The following is a 17,983-nucleotide window of genomic DNA, read 5'->3' as shown; positions in this document are numbered from 1 at the left end:
TCGAGAACCGTGTGCATCTTAGAATCGGGTACTTTTTGCAATTCGTGTATTATATTGGAATCGGGTGCTATTTGGAGCCGGGAAACATTTTAGAACCGGGTATTTCGTTTTAGAATTGGATAATTTTTTTAGAGATGAGTGCTTTTGTGAGCCAGGTACTTTTTCAGAACCGGGAATTGTTTTGGAACCGGTTACTTTTTCAGAAACGGGTACTCTTTTACAGCGTGGTAATTTTTTTCAGAGCGGCTTCAGCTCTTGAAGAGTTCGTTTTTTAGAACTAGATACTTTTGTAGAACCGGGTACTCTTTTAGATTTGGGTAATTTTTTTATTAGGATACTTTTTAAAACCGGATACGTTTTTAGTCTTGTAATTTTTTGAACCCCGTTTTTTTACAGCTGCTTATGATCTTTAAGCGAGTATTTTTGAGAACCGTGTACTCCTTAGAACCGGGTTCTTTTTGCAAACCTGGTATTCTTTTAGCATCGGGTGCAATTTGGAGCCGGGCAGTTTCTCTGAACCGGGTATTTTGTTTTACAATTGAGTACTTTTTTTAGAGGTGGGTGTTTTTTGAGCTAGGTACTTTTTCAGAACAGGGAATTATTTTGAAACCGGGTACTTTTTCAGAAACGGGTACTCTTTTAAAGCCGGGTACTTTTTCTTAGCGCGGCTTAAGCTCTTGAAGATTTTCTTTTTTGGAACGCTTTTAGATTTGGGTAATTTTTTTATTAGGATACTTTTTAAACCGAATATGTTTTTAGTCTTGTAATTTTTTGAACCCGGTTTTTTTTAGAGCTGGTTATGTTCTTGGATCGGGTAGTTTTGAGAACCGTGTACTCCTTAGAACTGGGTGCTTTTTGCAAACCTGGTATTCCTATGGAATCTGGTGCTATTTGGGGCCGGGCAATTTCTTAGAACGGGAATTTTGTTTCATGGTTTAATTATTAAAGGTTACCCATGTAGCCTTAGACCACCCTGTGCGTTTCACATTCCAAACTCCCAAGTCGCTCCTAAAAATGAAAAGTGTTATTTCTTTTCAAACTCCTTTCTGAATAATGAAAAAAAACTTTAAAACAGTTCTGAAAGTGTTACTTTTCAGAAAAAAAAATGTTAATTGGGTACACTTTTTTAATTTTGATAGTTTCTTTTGATAACATTCGTGAAAAATTTAATAATTTTGCTGTAAACTTTTGGGTAAATTACAAATAAAAACGCAATTTTGTAACAATGTTGAGTACTTGAACTTTCTAATTATTTTGCAGATGCCACAAATAAGCGCAAATCCTGGTTGCTGTGCTGCCCGTATGTTAAAAACCCGAAAGTAAATAACGAGGTGCTGTTTTGATGCACTTCCTGCTGATCAAAAGGATGTTCGGCGCTCTTTTTAAAACATTTGGCTCGGGCGTTTGAACTTCAGATCTCATTTACGGAGTACTAAGCAACTTCCGGAAGTTCCGGCTGTGTGTAACTGCCAATAGTTTGAAACCTAGCGTGTGATCAAGCTGGGCATAGCTAAAGGCAGTGCGTCACTATTTCGTTGTAGCTCTCCTCAACGCAGCTCAAGCCAATGCTGTAAAAGGGGATCTCGGTTCTTTCTTCATGCAGGTGGCCAGTGATTATGGCAATGATCCTAAAGATTTATTTTCTTAAATGATGCACCTCTGCCACCTATGATGCATCCATCGGTGCCTGTTGCGTAGTTAGCAACAGCCTAAAGCGACCTCTTGCAGCTGCAGACGATCTTAGACGATGTGATGGGGGAGGTTAGCGCCATTAGCGCTGCTTGAGTAAGTCCTCGGATTAAATTTTTTTTTTATTTGAAAGCTTTTGAAACGTATTTTTCTTCGAATATAGTTACAGGATAAGACCCCAGGAATTCTGCTGGGAAGATACTAGCCGAGTTTGAAAGATGACAGCGACAGCTAAAATTGCTGAGAAGTTTTCAGCTCCTAAACTTCAGTCCATATATCCATCTTAGGATTTATGTATGACGCGTTACGCACACCACCATTTTCCCTCAGTGTCAACAGGTTGTTTATTACGGCCATATTCTCTAACAAAGCCCCTGGCTAAAGCTATATCAATCGTCATGTCTAAAAAGGAGGTTTTTGTCGAATTTGTGCCTTTTTTAAAAAAGGGGATCTCATTATTCCCCCTTCTCCTCTTCTTCTTAAAAACAACCATGAGTGCGGAGTGTCACATTTTTAAAAAATCTACATGCGAAACCTCGTGTAATTGAATCATGGATTTTCGCCTGTGCAGCGCTACTGAAAGCTTTCGAGAAATGTGCAAGAACACCAAAACTGTCGTATTACACCTTATTTATGTAAACACTTCGCTAAAACAATGGATTTCTAAATACAATTACAAAAAATTGTTACTCGCTATTGTTGTTTTGGCCTAAAAATTAGACCACTAAGATAACAGGAATGTTACAGTTATGGATTGTAATTTAGAATACATGAATCCGGCTCGCTCGAATTAGTACCTTCTGGTTCTAGGCCCACTCCTATTATATCCCATGACATATTTTAGTAAATAATAACTTGGGAACATTAGTAATACATCATGAATTAACTGTCAAGAGCTTATGGGAGATCTTCTGATCAAGTTTGTATGATATATTAGAAGGTCATATGTTTTACTTCCGACTCTCAATGTCAAATCAACAGAGCAGATGGAAAGAACAATGGATTTTTAGAGATCGAAACAGTATTACGATCACTCCCAAGTGTGACTGTAAAACTTTTCATCAAACCCGAAACCCATTTAAGTGCGCAAAGTTCCTACAGTTCAACTATATAATGGTTAACACCTCTCCCACTTATGTTCGATTTTTCGATAAAAGCTTCAACTGCAGTTGAAGTTGAGGTCAGTTTACTTTAGACGCATTATTGTATTTTACTAACCATCGCAGTTTAAGTTTTTAATTTTATTCGATCCCTAAAGTAATATAATTTTGCACTGGTCCTGTGTATCCCTTTTGTATTGGCATTAGGTTGCACTGATATGCTGAAAAAAAAACAGTCTGTAATGGCTTTCGTAGCAAGGCATTTGTTTTTCTACTCCTACTTTTCCAAAGCGGGTAAACATTTTACCCTCTTCTGACCGTTGAAAAAACATCCCTAACGTTTCAGATAGTGTACATCTTCTATCTCTTTTTATTTACTTCACCTGGTGATTCCACCATGCAGTAAATGGTTTTACCTGGTAATATTTATACCATGGCACCAAGGAGTATCAAAATCAAAAAAAAAAAAAAAACAAAATAATAATTTTTAGAGACAACTATTTTACGTGAATTTTGCTTATTTTTTTTTTTAAATCCAGACCATAAATAAAATATAAAGCGTATCTATTTTTTGGAGTCTATCTCTAGTAAAGCAACAAATATGTCGGTTAAACTCTATAGACAATACTTAGCAGGTTTAGCGGCTGCTGGTGGTGCATTAGCGTGTGGCTCAACAATTGGCTGGTCCTCACAGGTGCAAGAAGAATTGACTGGCGAAAATAGTTATGGCTTCAAATTCTCGAACACCGAATTTGCAATGGCTGGTTCATTAATGACCCTTGGCGCGGCTACAGTTTGTCTACCTATTGGCGTACTAATCACACTTATCGGTCCGAAATGGTGTATGATGCTAATGGTTATACCCTTTGAAATTGGTTGGTCATTAATTATACTCGCACAAAATAAAATTATGATATTGATTGCACGCTTTATAACGGGTATGGCTGGTGGTGCATTCTGCATTTGTGCGCCAATGTATTGTACGGAAATATCACAAAAAGAAGTGCGTGGCATAATTGGTAGCTTCTTTCAATTGCTCATAACAACTGGTGTATTATTTAGTTATGTTGTTGGTGCCTTCATAAAAACATTCACATTTAGCATGATATGTGCCATTATACCGTTAATATTCGGTTTGATATTCTTCTTTTGTCCAGATTCACCACGTTATCTAATAGCAAAGGGTAAAACTGAAGCAGCACAAAAATCAATGGAATGGTTACGTGGCAAGGATTATGATGCTAGTGGTGAAATGAATGAAATGAAAGTGGATGATGCTAAAAATAAAGAGAATAAAGTGAGTGTTGGTAAGGCTTTATGTCGCAAAACTACACTCAAAGCACTCGGTTTATCGATATCGCTTATGGTGCTACAACAATTTTCCGGTATTAATGCAGTCATATTCTATTCAACATATATATTCAAATCTTGTGCGGGCGGTCTATCACCGGAAATTGGTACAATTATTATTGGCATTATGTTGGTATTGGCAACTGTTGTTTTATTATTTGTTATCGATATTTTGGGCCGTGTACCGTTATTATTGATATCGGGCATATGTCAAGTGCTATCGTTGGCTTTATTATCGGTCTATTTCTTTATGATGGAAAGCGATGAGGATTCTGTGAAGAGCTTAGGTTGGCTGCCATTACTAAGCCTTTGCCTATATATACTTTTGTTTTCGGTTGGTTTTGGTCCGATTCCATGGTTATTTATGGCTGAGATATTCCCTGAAGATATAAAGAGTATTGCTGGTTCGCTGTCGGGTACCACAAATTGGTCATGTGCTTTTATTGTAACACAAATATTTCCGATTTTAAAAGACGACATTGGCGGTGGTTCTTGCTTTGCGATATTCGCTGGTATATTAGCGGTGGGCAGCGTTTATATATACTTTTGTGTGCCTGAGACGAAGGGCAAAACTTTTGCTGAAATTCAAGCGGAATTGGCGGGAGAGAACAAATGAGAAAAATTGCAGAAATATCGATACATTTGGGATATATATATTTTTTTTTTATTATCGATTTTATATATAAATACACATTATACTTTAAAATCCATATTATATTCCTGATAAAAATGTTATCTTTTTTTGCATTTCGAAAGTATAAAAATTATATGCTTCATATTGAAAACAACGAGCTTATTTATTTTCTTTTAATCACGTTCTATTTATGGCTCAACTATATGGTTGGCTCATCTCATCAGTTGATTTTATATTTTTCATTTCACTGGAGTAGAGATTGTGAAAAGGAGATGGCAAACTCAAAATAAACCAACACATTGACACCGTTTTCTTCCAACACACAAAAATTGCTAAGTTTTATGTTTTCATTCCATTCTATTCGCTTAATACCAACACGCAGATTTTGACAATCTGAACAAAAGCTATGTTGTTGGTGTAGGGATAAGCCAACCATATGTTGAGCCATGGTCATAGCTACAGTAAAAGTTTGAAGATTGAACATAGATTTATCTTCTGTTCTCGCTTCGTTAATTTTTTACGTTCAACACGCCTTTCTCTAGTCCCTGTTTACTTTGCAAATCCGATATGAAATGAGTAACAAAAAACCAGCATGTGAAGATATTTCCTTTCTTTTGATACCCATAGAAACTGCTAACTCTGAAAGATTTAAACGGTTATGGCGCGCCAGTCGCTTCTTAGTTGGATAAACTGGCGCCAATTGGTCCCACCGAAGGGAATTTATATCGTTTTCCACCAGATCCATCCAGCGGAGTGGCCACCCCCTCTTCCTCTGCTTCCATCGGCGGGTTCTGATAAAAATACTTTCATAGCCCGGGCAATATCTTTCATTTGCATGACATGGCGTAGCCGTTGGGTTCCAATTCTCTGGACTATGTTAATGTCTACGCTCGTACAGCTCGATGACAGCAGGTACCTCGTTTTGTCTTCATTCACCCATCAACCCCATCTTTACCGCTTCTTTTTCCAGTTTGGAGTAAGCAGAAATTAATCGGATGTTCAGGCCGATGATATCAAGTCGCCAGCATACGCAAGTAAATGTGCGCTTTTATAGAATATAGAATAAGCGGTTAAGCTCTGCAGCTAGCATAATTTTCTCCACCCTGTTTGCAACCTCGTTTAGTTTTGAATAACTCGGAGAGGTCCTTCGAAATCCTGTTTGAGCTGATGATATTGCTCAACGTCATTTTGCACAGTCGTGTGAGTTTTGCGGGGAAACCAAATTCAGACATAGCGGCATATAGGAAGCTCCTTTTCGTGCTGTCGAGGGCGGCTTTAAAATCGACGTAGAGGTGATGTGTGCAATTATTTTTTCGCAGGGGTTTTCCAAGATTTGACGCATAGTGAAAATCTGGTTGGTTTGCCAGATCTGAGGTCGCACTGATACAGTCCAATCAGGGGATTAAAGGTGGACTACTTTCTTCATTTCTCATAATAAGATTGACAGGACCTTATATGGGAATTTAAGAATGCTGATTCTGCGTTGGTTGGCGCAGTTTGCAGGATCTCCTGAGGACTGGGGACTGGGAAAAGAGCACTTAGATTCCAATCGCCAGGCATGCACTCTTCCGATCAAATTTTGCAAAGAAGGTGATGCATGTGCCTTATATTATATTATATATTATGTGTCCTTGCCGCCGTATGAATAGCTCCGCAGAAAATCCCTCAGAGCCCGCGGCCTTTTTGTTTTTTAATCTAGTTATTGCTATTCTGTCTTCTTCATAATCAGGTGGGGCGACATTAATTCCATCATTGTCAATTGCGGGCTTCTGCCGGTCATCTGCATCAATCCCATTAAGGGACATTCCAGGTGCATGCCTTCAATCATAGTTAAACTTTTGCATGGGTCATCAGCTGTCTTCATGTGCGCGGCTTTGTTTTCTTTTTAATTGGAGTATGGTTTTATGGCAAGGAAAGTAAGAGAAAAGAAAGTAAAGGAACGGAAAGGAAAGGAAATGAAAAAAAAAGAATAAATAAAAGGGGAGTGGAAATTTAAAGCTTTTCAGACAAAACTATTTTTTTTCTTAAGCTTTCACAATTGCAACTTTTTAATCGAATTGCATTCAATTTCAATAATTTAAATTTTTTAATATACACATCCACAAATTCATATTCACACTCGCCTAATACACATAACAAGAAAGATTTCAGGCAAACTTCTACGAATGCCAGTAGCGCCAACAAATCGTGATATGATTGCACTACTTGCATTTCGTATTCGTTTACATTCTGCTGATAACTTTCTCAAATTGCGACACCCGGTTTAGTCATTTGATTATGAAACCAACCGATACGCCAACTCGTCGCTTGGGGATAGTTATATTTGCGATCGGGTGAATGTTCATAGCGCACAGCCAAGTAGGCGCCACGTTGACCACTTTTCAATAGATCACGTTCTTTATCGGGCACTGCTTTCATGGGACCCTTAAAGGTGCCCATAAATTTGGACTCATCTTTGGATAGATCATAAGCGAAATCATTGGCTTGTGCCAATGGTTGACGCATACGTGGTCCCCTCGTGATGAATGAACGAAAAGGTGATGATGCACTATTGTTGCTGGTATGTACTATGAAACGTTTGCTAGTGGAGGAGTTTTTGTTGGCTAAAGAACATTTGGTTGTGTTGTTGGTACCACTCTTGCTCAGTATTCTATCGGTGCTAATACCGCGCCGGTTGTCGCATGAACTTGCGCTGCTTGATGTTGAGTTTGTGGAACGCGTTGTGGGTGAGCCACAGCTCGCTGAAGATCGTACAGAGGTGGAGCTTTGAAGCTTTTGTGATTTGGTTGTTGTTTGCCGCAAATTTGTTGATATTTGAATTGTGGTTGGTTTGTTTTTTGAACACTGCAATTTTGTCGACATTTCAGTATGATGATTTAATAGAAATATACACAAGATAATACAATTAAAATCAGCTTTTTTTTATACTTAAATAATATTGATCATTTACACTTATTTGACAAGCTGCTTGATTTAAACAAAAATCATAAGCAAAGGAAACAATCAATCGTAAGCATTAGGGGGTTTTAAAACGCATACGGGATTTTAAAAAACTTTCTCAGACCATAATTACACATGAAACATGATCCCGACAGGTGAAGTTAATATTAAAGATTACTGCAGCGTCTTTCAGGTGGAAATTATAATAATATCGGCGATTGTAGGTGAAAGTGGGTTTCCCATTGGCATTCCAAAAGTCTGAGTGTATATTTTGTTATTGCACATAAAGTAATTATTCTCTCTGAGACAAAAATCTAGAATTTGTTGGAACTTGGCTTTATTAATCTCAGTTGTATTTTGCATTTTCGTAAACACAACATCAAAGGAAACTAAAACATCTTCGTCACACACATTAATATTATTCAATCGGTCTTTCAATATGAACACATTTTTCACATTATATTCGTCTGAAATAAGAGGTTTAAGTATTTGTCATGGTTCAACTATATACGGGTTGGCTCATCTGCAAAGCAACAAAATATGTCTGTTCAAATTGTCAAAATCTGTGTATTGGTGTTGGTGCGAATGGTATGGAATGGAAACATAAAACTTAGCAGTTTTTGTATGTGTAAGTAAAATGTTGCCAATGTGTTGATTTCATTATGAGTTTGCCATCTCCTTTTGACAATCCATTCGACCATGCAATGGCATAAATAAAATCAGCTGATGAGATGAGCCAACCTGTACATAATTGAACCATGGTATTTGTCCAACGAATTTTGACTGGTTATAACAGGGTACCATAATTGATGAAGCAATAGGGCGTAAAAGTATCTGTGGCTTATGGATTTTTGGTAGCCCATACAGCCTCGGCGCTGCTGCGGCCGTGCAAGTTAATTGCAGTTTCTCTTTTTTATTTATTTGTGTTGTTTTGTAAAGTTCCTCTACTATTTTGTTGTTTTTTCTTTGTAGCATACTAGTTGGATCTGTTCTAATAGATTTATATGTATTCTTATCCTCTAATAATTTATTCATTTTGTCTGTGTACTGAGATTTGTACATTGCTACAGTCTTATTTCCCTTGTCCGCATCTGTTATAACAATGTTAGTGTGAGCTTTAAGGAACGTTTTCGTTTGATTAAACCCCGCAAGTATGGATTTTTCGGCCGAGTTGTGTTTAATGTTGCGTTTGAAAAGTAGTATACTATTGCTCACCTTGTTTCGCGCTATATCTTTAACCTTTTCGCCTTTTATGCCCATGATTACTTGTTCCATTTCCGCTATAATACGTATTGGCGAGAAACTTTTGCTTGTTGTTGGTACTGCGAACTTTCTTCCGAGCGAAAGTAGCCACCTTACCTCCTCAGGAAAACTTAGGTTGGTTTTTTTTTTATGATGGTAGCGTGCTCCGCCAACCACACCGTATGCCCGGGTTCAACCCCCGGGCAAAGCAACATCAAAATTTTAGAAATAAGGTTTTTCAATTAGAAGACAATTTTTCTAAGCGGGGTCGCCCCTTGGCAGTGTCTGGCAAGCGCTCCGAATGTATTTCTGCCATGAAAAGCCCTCAGTGAAAACTCATCTGCCTTGCAGATGCCGTTCGGAGTCGGCATAAAACATGTAGGTACCGTCCGGCCAATTTGTAGGGAAAATCAAGAGGAGCAAGACGCAAATTGGAAGAGAAGCTCGGCCTTAGATCTCTTCGGAGGTTATCGCGCCTTACATTTATTTTTATTTATTTTATTTAAGAATACATATAAATCTATTAGAACAGATCCAACTAGTATGCTACAAAGAAAAAACAACAAAATAGTAGAGGAACTTTACAAAACAACACAAATAAATAAAAAAGAGAAACAGCAATTAACTTGCACGGCCGCAGCAGCGCCGAGGCTGTATGGGCTACCAAAAATCCTTCAGCCACAGATACCTTTACGCCCTATTGCTTCATCAATTATGGTACCCTGTTATAACCTGTCAAATTTCGTTGGACAAATACTTAAACCTCTTATTTCAGACGAATATAATGTGTACAAGTAAGAACGGGACTGTCTTCGGCTGTGCCGAAGAATTCATACCTTTCATGAATGGGGCTGAACAATAATCTTATCCCGTTCGTAATCTCCGAATAATGGGATGTATAAGATAAGAAATATATAGTGAACAGATCTACATACCTAAAACGATTTTTAAGATAAATATAAAATAAACAAGTAAGGAAGGTTAAGTTCGGGTGTAACCGAACATTACATACTCAGTTGAGAGCTATGGTGGCAACATAAGGGAAAATAACCATGTAGGAAAATGAACCGAGGGTAACCCTGGAATGTGTTTGTATGACATGTGTATCAAATGAAAGGTATTAAAGAGTATTTTATGAGGGAGTGGGCCATAGTTCTATAGGTAGACGCCATTTAGGGATATCGGCATAAAGGTGGATCAGGGTTGACTCTAGAATTTGTTTGTACGATATGGGTATCAAATGAAAGGGGTTAATGAGTATTTTAAAAGGGAATGATCCTTATTTCCATAGGTTGGCGCCGTTTCGAGATATCGCCATAAAGGTGGACCAGGGGTGACCCTAGAATTTGTTTGTACGATATGGGTATCAAATGAAAGGGGTTAATGGACATTTTAAAAGGGAGTGGGCCTTAGTTCTATAGGTGGACGCCTTTTCGAGATATCGCCATAAAGGTGGACCAGGGGTGACTCTAGAATGCGTTTGTACAATATGGGTATCAAACGAAAGGTGTTAATGAGTATTTCAAAAGGGCGTGGGGTTTAGTTCTACAGGTGGACGCCTTTTCGATATAGCGCAATAAACGTGGACCAGGGGTGACTCTAGAATGTATTTGTACGATATGGGTATCAAATTAAAGGTATTAATGAAGGTTTTAAAAGGGAGTGGTGGTAGTTGTATAGGTGGTCGCCTTTTCGAGATATCGGCATAAAGGTGGACCAGCGTTGACTCTAGAATGCGTTTGTACAATATGGGTATCAAACGAAAGGTATTAATGAGTATTTTAAAAGGGAGTGGATCTTAGTTCTATAGGTGGTCGCCTTTTCGAAATATCGCCTTAAAGATGGACCAGGGGTGACTCTAGAATATGTTTGTACGATATGAGTATCAAATGAAAGGTGTTAATGGGTATTTTGAAAGGGCGGGGGGCTTAGTTCTCTAGGTGGACGCCTTTTCGAGATATCGCCATAAAGGTGGACCAGGGGTGACTCTAGAATGTGTTTGTACGATATGGGTATCAAATTAAAGGTATTAATGAAGCTTTTAAAAGGGCGTGGTGGTAGTTGTATATGTGAAGACGTTTTCAAGATATCGACCAAAATGTGGACCAGGGTGACCCAGAACATCATCTGTTGGATACCGGTAATTTATTTATATATATAATACCACGAACAGTATTCCTGCCAAGATTTCAAGGGTTTTTTCATTTCGCCCTGCAGAACTTTTTCATTTCATTCTACTTAATATGGTAGGTGTCACACCCATTTTACAAAGTTTGTTTCAAAAGTTATATTTTGCGTCAATAAACTAATCCAAATACCATGTTTCATCCTTTTTTCGTATTTGCTATAGAATTATGGAATTTTTTCGTTTTTCGTAATTTTCGTTATCGAAAAAGTGGGCGTGGTCATAGTCCGATTTCGGCCATTTTTTATACCAATACAAAGTGAGTTCAGATAAGTACGTGAAATGAGTTTAGTAAAGATATATCGATTTTTGCTCAAGTTATCGTGTTAACGGCCGAGCGGAAGGACAGACGGTCGACTGTGTATAAAAACTGGGCGCGGCTTCAACCGATTTCGCCCTTTTTCACAGAAAGAAGTTATCGTCCCAGAATCTAAGCCCCTATCAAATTTCACAAGGATTGGTAAATTTTTGTTCGACTTATGGCATTAAAAGTATCCTAGACAAATTAAATGAAAAAGGGCGGAGCCACGCCCATTTTGAAATTTTCTTTTATTTTTGCATTTTGTTTCACCATATCATTACTGGTGTTGAATGTTGACATAATTTACTTATATACTGTAAAGATATGAAATTTTTTGTTACAATTTGACTTTAAAAAAATTTTTTTTTTAAAAGTGGGCGTGGTCGTTCTCCGATATTGCTAATTTTTATTAAGCATACATATAGTAATAGGAGTAACGTTCCTGCCAAATTTCATCATGATATTTTCAACGACTGCCAAATTACAGCTTGTAAAACTTTTGAATTACCTTCTTTTAAAAGTGGGCGGTGCCACGCCCATTGTCCAAAATTTTACTAATTTTCTATTCTGCGTCATAAGTTCAACTCACCTACCAAGTTTGATCGCTTTATTCTTCTTTGGTAATGAATTATCGCACTTTTTCGGTTTTTCGAAATTTTCGATATCGAAAAAGTGGGCGAGGTTATATTCCGATATTGTTCATTTTAAATAGCGATCTGAGATGAGCGCTCAGGAACCTACATACAAAATTCCATCAAGATACCTCAAAATTTACTCAAGTTATCGTGTTAACGGACAGACGGACGGACGGACGGACGGACATGGGTCAATCAATTTTTTTTTCGATCCTGATGATTTTGATATATGGAAGTCTATATCTATCTCGATTCCTTTATACCTGTACAACCAACCGTTATCCAATCAAAGTTAATATGCTCTGTGAGCTCTGCTCAACTGAGTATAAAAATAGGTAGGTACTTTGTGTGAGGATGCAAAGCTTCACGTTTTTTGTGGTCTGCATGTAAAAACTATGACTACGAATCACGTATTTCAAAAATATATGACGTAAACGTAACTATTTGATGAAATTTGATGAATTTTGAAGCTTCTAGCCGTAAAAAACGGCAAAAATTACAGTTTATATGGGGTATATAATATATGATTTTTTCAGACAATAATATATGCTATATACGTAAGCATTTGGTGAAATTTGAAGCGTATAGCTGTTAAAATGGGGAAGAAATTGCGCAAAGTTTCTTATCTGAACAATCGGTTGTATGAGATATAAACTATATATACAACTGATCTCTATGATTTTTTCAGACAACAATATATGCTATGCACGTAAACATTTGGTGAAATTTGAACATATCTAAACGATTTTTAAGAAAAATATAAAATAAAAAATAGGTAGGTACTTTCTGTGAGGATGCAAAGCTTCACGTTTTTTGCGGTCTGCATGTAAAAACTATGACTACGAATCACGTATTTCAAAAATATATGACGTAAACGTAACTATTTGATGAAATTTGATGAATTTTGAAGCTTCTAGCCGTAAAAAACGGCAAAAATTACAGTTTATATGGGGTATATAATATATGATTTTTGCAGACAACAATATATGCTATATACGTAAGCATTTGGTGAAATTTGAAGCGTATAGCTGTTAAAATGGGGAAGAAATTGCGCAAAGTTTCTTATCTGAACAATCGGTTGTATGAGATATAAACTATATATACAACTGATCTCTATGATTTTTTCAGACAACAATATATGCTATGCACGTAAACATTTGGTGAAATTTGAACATATCTAAACGATTTTTAAGAAAAATATAAAATAAAAAATAGGTAGGTACTTTCTGTGAGGATGCAAAGCTTCACGTTTTTTGCGGTCTGCATGTAAAAACTATGACTACGAATCACGTATTTCAAAAATATATGACGTAAACGTAACTATTTGATGAAATTTGATGAATTTTGAAGCTTCTAGCCGTAAAAAACGGCAAAAATTACAGTTTATATGGGGTATATAATATATGATTTTTGCAGACAACAATATATGCTATATACGTAAGCATTTGGTGAAATTTGAAGCGTATAGCTGTTAAAATAGGGCAGAAATTGCGCAAAGTTTCTTATCTGAACGATCGGTTGTATGAGATATATACTATATATACAACCGATCTCTATGATTTTTTCAGACAACAATATATGCTATATACGTAAACATTTAGTGAAATTTGAAGCTTCTAGCTGTTAAAATGGGGAAGAAATTGCGCAAAGTTTCTTATCTGAACAATCGGTTGTATGAGATATAAACTATATATACAACTGATCTCTGTGATTTTTTCAGACAACAATATATGCTATGCACGTAAACATTTGGTGAAATTTGAACATATCTAAACGATTTTTAAGAAAAATATAAAATAAAAAATAGGTAGGTACTTTCTGTGAGGATGCAAAGCTTCACGTTTTTTGCGGTCTGCATGTAAAAACTATGACTACGAATCACGTATTTCAAAAATATATGACGTAAACGTAACTATTTGATGAAATTTGATGAATTTTGAAGCTTCTAGCCGTAAAAAAGGGGCAAAAATTACAGTTTATATGGGGTATATAATATATATACCACCGATCTCTATGATTTTTTCAGACAACAGTATATGCTATATACGTAAGCATTTGGTGAAATTTGAAGCTTCTAGCTGTTAAAATGGGGCCGAAATCGCAAAAAAAAAAATATATATATACTATATATACCATCATATATATATTATATATATCACTGATCTCTATGATTTCTTGACACAACAATATATGCTATATACGTAAACATTTGGTGAAATTTGAAGCTTCTAGCTCATAAAATAGGGCAGTAATTACGAAAAGTTTCTTATCTGAACAATCGGTTGTGGGGGATATATACTATATATACGACGATCTCATCAATTTTTTCAGGCAACAATATGTGTAATATACGAAAGTATATGTTGAAGTTTGAAGCTTCAATCTGTTAATTTGCGTAAGATATTACAAAAATTCTCTTTTTCTGAAAAATCGGTTGTATGGAGGATATATGCTATAGTGGTCCGATCCGGCCGGTTCCAACAAATGTCTAATCGGACACCCAAATACACCCGCTCACCAAATTTTATCAAGATATCTCAAAAATTGAGGGACTAGTTTGCATACAAACAGACAGACGGACAGACGGACATGGCTAAATCAACTCAGCTCTTCATCCTGATTATTTCGGTATACTTAATGGTGGGTCTATCTATTTTCCTTTAAGGACTTACAATTTTGGGTTTCGTGACGAAATTAATATACCATTTCATTTTCATGAAAGGTATAACAAGAAATACCTACTCGTAGATGAAGGCTATTACGATCAATACATCGTACAATTTGTATGTAAATTTGTATGTCCCTTTGAAAATCAAATATTTCTGCTGAAATAGTAACAAAAAATTTACTTTTACTTATTTTCAGGAAGTATGTAATTCGAAACCAGAATTTCGGCTGTTAAAAAACTGAAAAATGTTTACTTAAAAATAGTTGATCATGAAATACTTATAGCTTCAAAGTACAGTAAAATATTCAACTTTTTTTTTTGCTGACGACGACAGCTCGCATCCATTGAAGTAATATCTGAAGTAAAATGAAAAAAAAAAAAAATAAATTTGTTTGCTTTCTTTTTTCTGTTCAAATTTAAATTCAAGCAGCTTTGTAATACTGTAAATTAGTTCAGCATTTTCAAACCCTGCTTACGAGTAATTCGAGATTCGAGAATCTCACGCGAAGCCGCGTTCTTGATGCCTCGTTGAAAAATAAAATATTGCCATCAAACCTATATGTACATATAATAAATATGTTTTGAGTTAAATGTCATTGAAGTAATATAATCAACAAAAAAGTAAATAAGTAAAAAAACCAAGTGTATAAATACTGTCCATACAGCGATTAAGTAAGAATGTCGAGAAGCTCGTGAGATTTACGAGTACTTCGAGACACGAGAATCTCGCAAGAAGTCGGGGTCTCGAAAATCTCGCTTGTGTTCGAGAAGAAATCGCAAGCTCTAGTCTCGATCGATAAACTTATTTTATTATTTTTACAGGAAAAGTATTTCTTCATAAATCATATTTCCTTGTTGTACTACCTTTAATTTGTGTTAGAAACTTTCCCGACTAAAAACAATTTTTGGATAAAGAAGCAGAATATAACTCTATTTTGGTTCAAATTCGCATCCGAAGACTTTTGGTAAATTTTTGTATGATTTGGTAAATTTTCGTCCTCGTTTGGTACAAAATGAAAAAATCCATTTATCACCACTGTGGCAGCTTCTAACCGCGAGTGGTATGGAGCGTTGTCGCATACAACGACCAAGTCACTGATGCTATTACCTGTTGGGGTGGCTTGAAGAGAATTGCAGCTTGACGTTAAAACAAATCGGTGAGCGTATTCAACGCGATTTTGGCATAGTCCTCTCCCGATCTACAGTGGGCAATTACCTCGATGGTAAACTGTATTCCCTGAAAAATGTTGACTTGCAGCCGGTTACCATGAACAGCGTGGAGAATAAAGAGAAAAGTGCTAGCTATGTCGTGGAACTTAATAACAATATAAAAACAAGTAGTTTGGATCGACGAGACCAATTTTATTTTTTGTTTTGTAGGCATACTAAGGGACAGTCGAAAGTCGGCAGTCGTGCTGTACAGCAGGTTCCCGCAGCCAGAGGGCCGAACGTGCATCTAATTGGAACAATTTCAGTTTCAGGCGTAGTGACTATTGATAGACAACGAGGGTCGTACAGCGCATCTACCTGGCTGAATGGGCAAAAAATATGCTTGACAATTGGGAGCAACAAGGCAATAGCATCATTGACTTGGTGGTATCATAAGCATATATCCTTCATACAACCGATTTTTCAGAAGAGGAAGATTTTTGTCTTATCTTCCTCAATTTACAACGAAATTTGACACATTTGTGAATTGCCGAATTGTTTGTAAACCAATTAAAGAATACAAAAATTTGGTTCATTTCTTTGAGATTTGGTCATGTTTTTCGATGAATTTGGTCCCAAATGAGAACATGGTGTGGCAGTCGTGCTCTTTGCGCCCCTAGCCTAAAAAGTTACAAACATACAACTGCAGCTATTATAAGAGTGTTAAAAATCAAATCAACTCTCTCGCTTCTTGTTCGTCTCTCCCTGATGCATCGTTCTTTGCTAACTAACAGGGATGCCAAACTCCTTCCCACAGGAGCAGGGTCTGCGGTATACTGTGCTGATCCGGAAATAAACAGATCAAGCAGTAGAAACATTGGAAGAAAATGGCTTAAAACAGGGTCCTGCGCAAGGGGGCGGTTTGGGGGTTCAACCGTATCATAAGCATGTAAGCCCCCATAGGCTTACAACGACTGAATTTTTTTCATAAAAAGTGATAGATAGAAGAGTGCATTTGTTGACTGATAGCCAATAAATATGGTAAATGTTTTTATTTACTCCCGTTTCTATTAATTTTTATCGCAAAACTAGTCTTGACAATAACGGATGCTTACTATGAGCTTCCATATGTTCAATGGAAATATTTCAAGAACATTTCAAAAAAAAAACCATTTCAGGGGAGTATGAGAGTCTACCTCTTTAAGAAATCCAGTAAATCTTTCCTCCTGTTTATCACTGTGTGCTTATCTCCGCTACTGAGAATGTTTTGCAATTTATTGGGCCACGTAAGTTCGAGCAGTGTTGTGCTCAAAATTTAGTGCACTGCTACCAATTATGGCTTTCTGGCAGTATACAATGGAACATATTAGCAGTTTGGAAACAATACAAACTAATTAAGTGTATTATTTGTACTTTTCTGTATTTATTTACTAAAATTACGGTAATTGTACACATATCAATTTGATAACACATTTCAGCTGTGCAAACACATATCCCGTATAAAGAAACAAGTACAAGAAAATTTGCTTTTGAAAAAGTATTTTGTCAAATCCGCGTTTATTTTATTTCGCTGAAATATGCGTAAAAACCTTGAATCTGTTATATTAATAGCGGAGGGTGGAGCCGTGTGCAGAAGTCCACGAAAATGGGGAAAGCTTCTGACAGCCATTCACCTGGGAATGGTCAGAGCTATTCTTCTGCATGCTGTTCAAGCAGCTGACTACTTCCGGTTGCTTGCGGCCAAGTATCCTCCGTTTAGTTGTGAGCTAATGTGAGAAGGCGATAAACTGGTTAGGCCACTCTGACATAGTCGGTTTAAGGTCTAGCTGGGGGATCTTTTATCGGCAGCGTCTGTCGACCACGAGGTGCGGCTGCAAGCGGGAGTCTGTCTTGGATCAAGCGCCTCGCTATATAAAACCGGCAAATATTATTTTCATCCCCGCTGAGCGGGTTGTGCGCTATGCTTGGAACCCACCACGTCAAACAACACTCCAATGAAAAACTCAACAAAGCCTCGGATAACTTACAACCTTTTACTGATGACGACCATGGCAAACGTTTGAAGGACAATAATTTGAGAGCATGCATCT

The 17,983-nt window shown here is 36.9% G+C and overlaps 2 protein-coding genes across 2 annotated transcripts; one reads left to right on the top strand and one right to left on the bottom strand.

Annotated features, from left to right (window-relative positions):
• The first annotated feature begins 3,633 nt into the window (after positions 1–3,633).
• LOC137246369 (facilitated trehalose transporter Tret1-like) lies at positions 3,634–4,755 on the top strand. Its single transcript, XM_067777464.1, has one exon. The coding sequence runs from the start codon at positions 3,634–3,636 to the stop codon at positions 4,753–4,755; it is 1,122 nt and encodes a 373-aa protein (XP_067633565.1).
• A 2,136-nt stretch (positions 4,756–6,891) lies between these two features.
• On the bottom strand, positions 6,892–7,635 carry LOC137245887 (serine-rich adhesin for platelets). The gene has a single exon (XM_067777084.1). It carries the CDS (start codon positions 7,633–7,635, stop codon positions 7,018–7,020), a length of 618 nt encoding a protein of 205 aa, XP_067633185.1. The 3' UTR covers positions 6,892–7,017.
• Positions 7,636–17,983: the final 10,348 nt, after the last annotated feature.

This window comes from Eurosta solidaginis, chromosome 3, assembly GCF_040869045.1.
Source record: "Eurosta solidaginis isolate ZX-2024a chromosome 3, ASM4086904v1, whole genome shotgun sequence".
In the NCBI taxonomy this organism is placed as follows: domain Eukaryota; kingdom Metazoa; phylum Arthropoda; class Insecta; order Diptera; family Tephritidae; genus Eurosta; species Eurosta solidaginis.
This window is presented reverse-complemented; position numbering and strand designations above follow the sequence as displayed.

What these genes read in the sequence shown, in the direction of transcription:
- LOC137246369 (XM_067777464.1), top strand. Translation starts at nt 3,634, where the DNA reads ATGATGCTAATGGTTATACCCTTTGAAATTGGTTGGTCATTAATTATA.
- LOC137245887 (XM_067777084.1), bottom strand. Translation starts at nt 7,635, where the DNA reads ATGTCGACAAAATTGCAGTGTTCAAAAAACAAACCAACCACAATTCAA.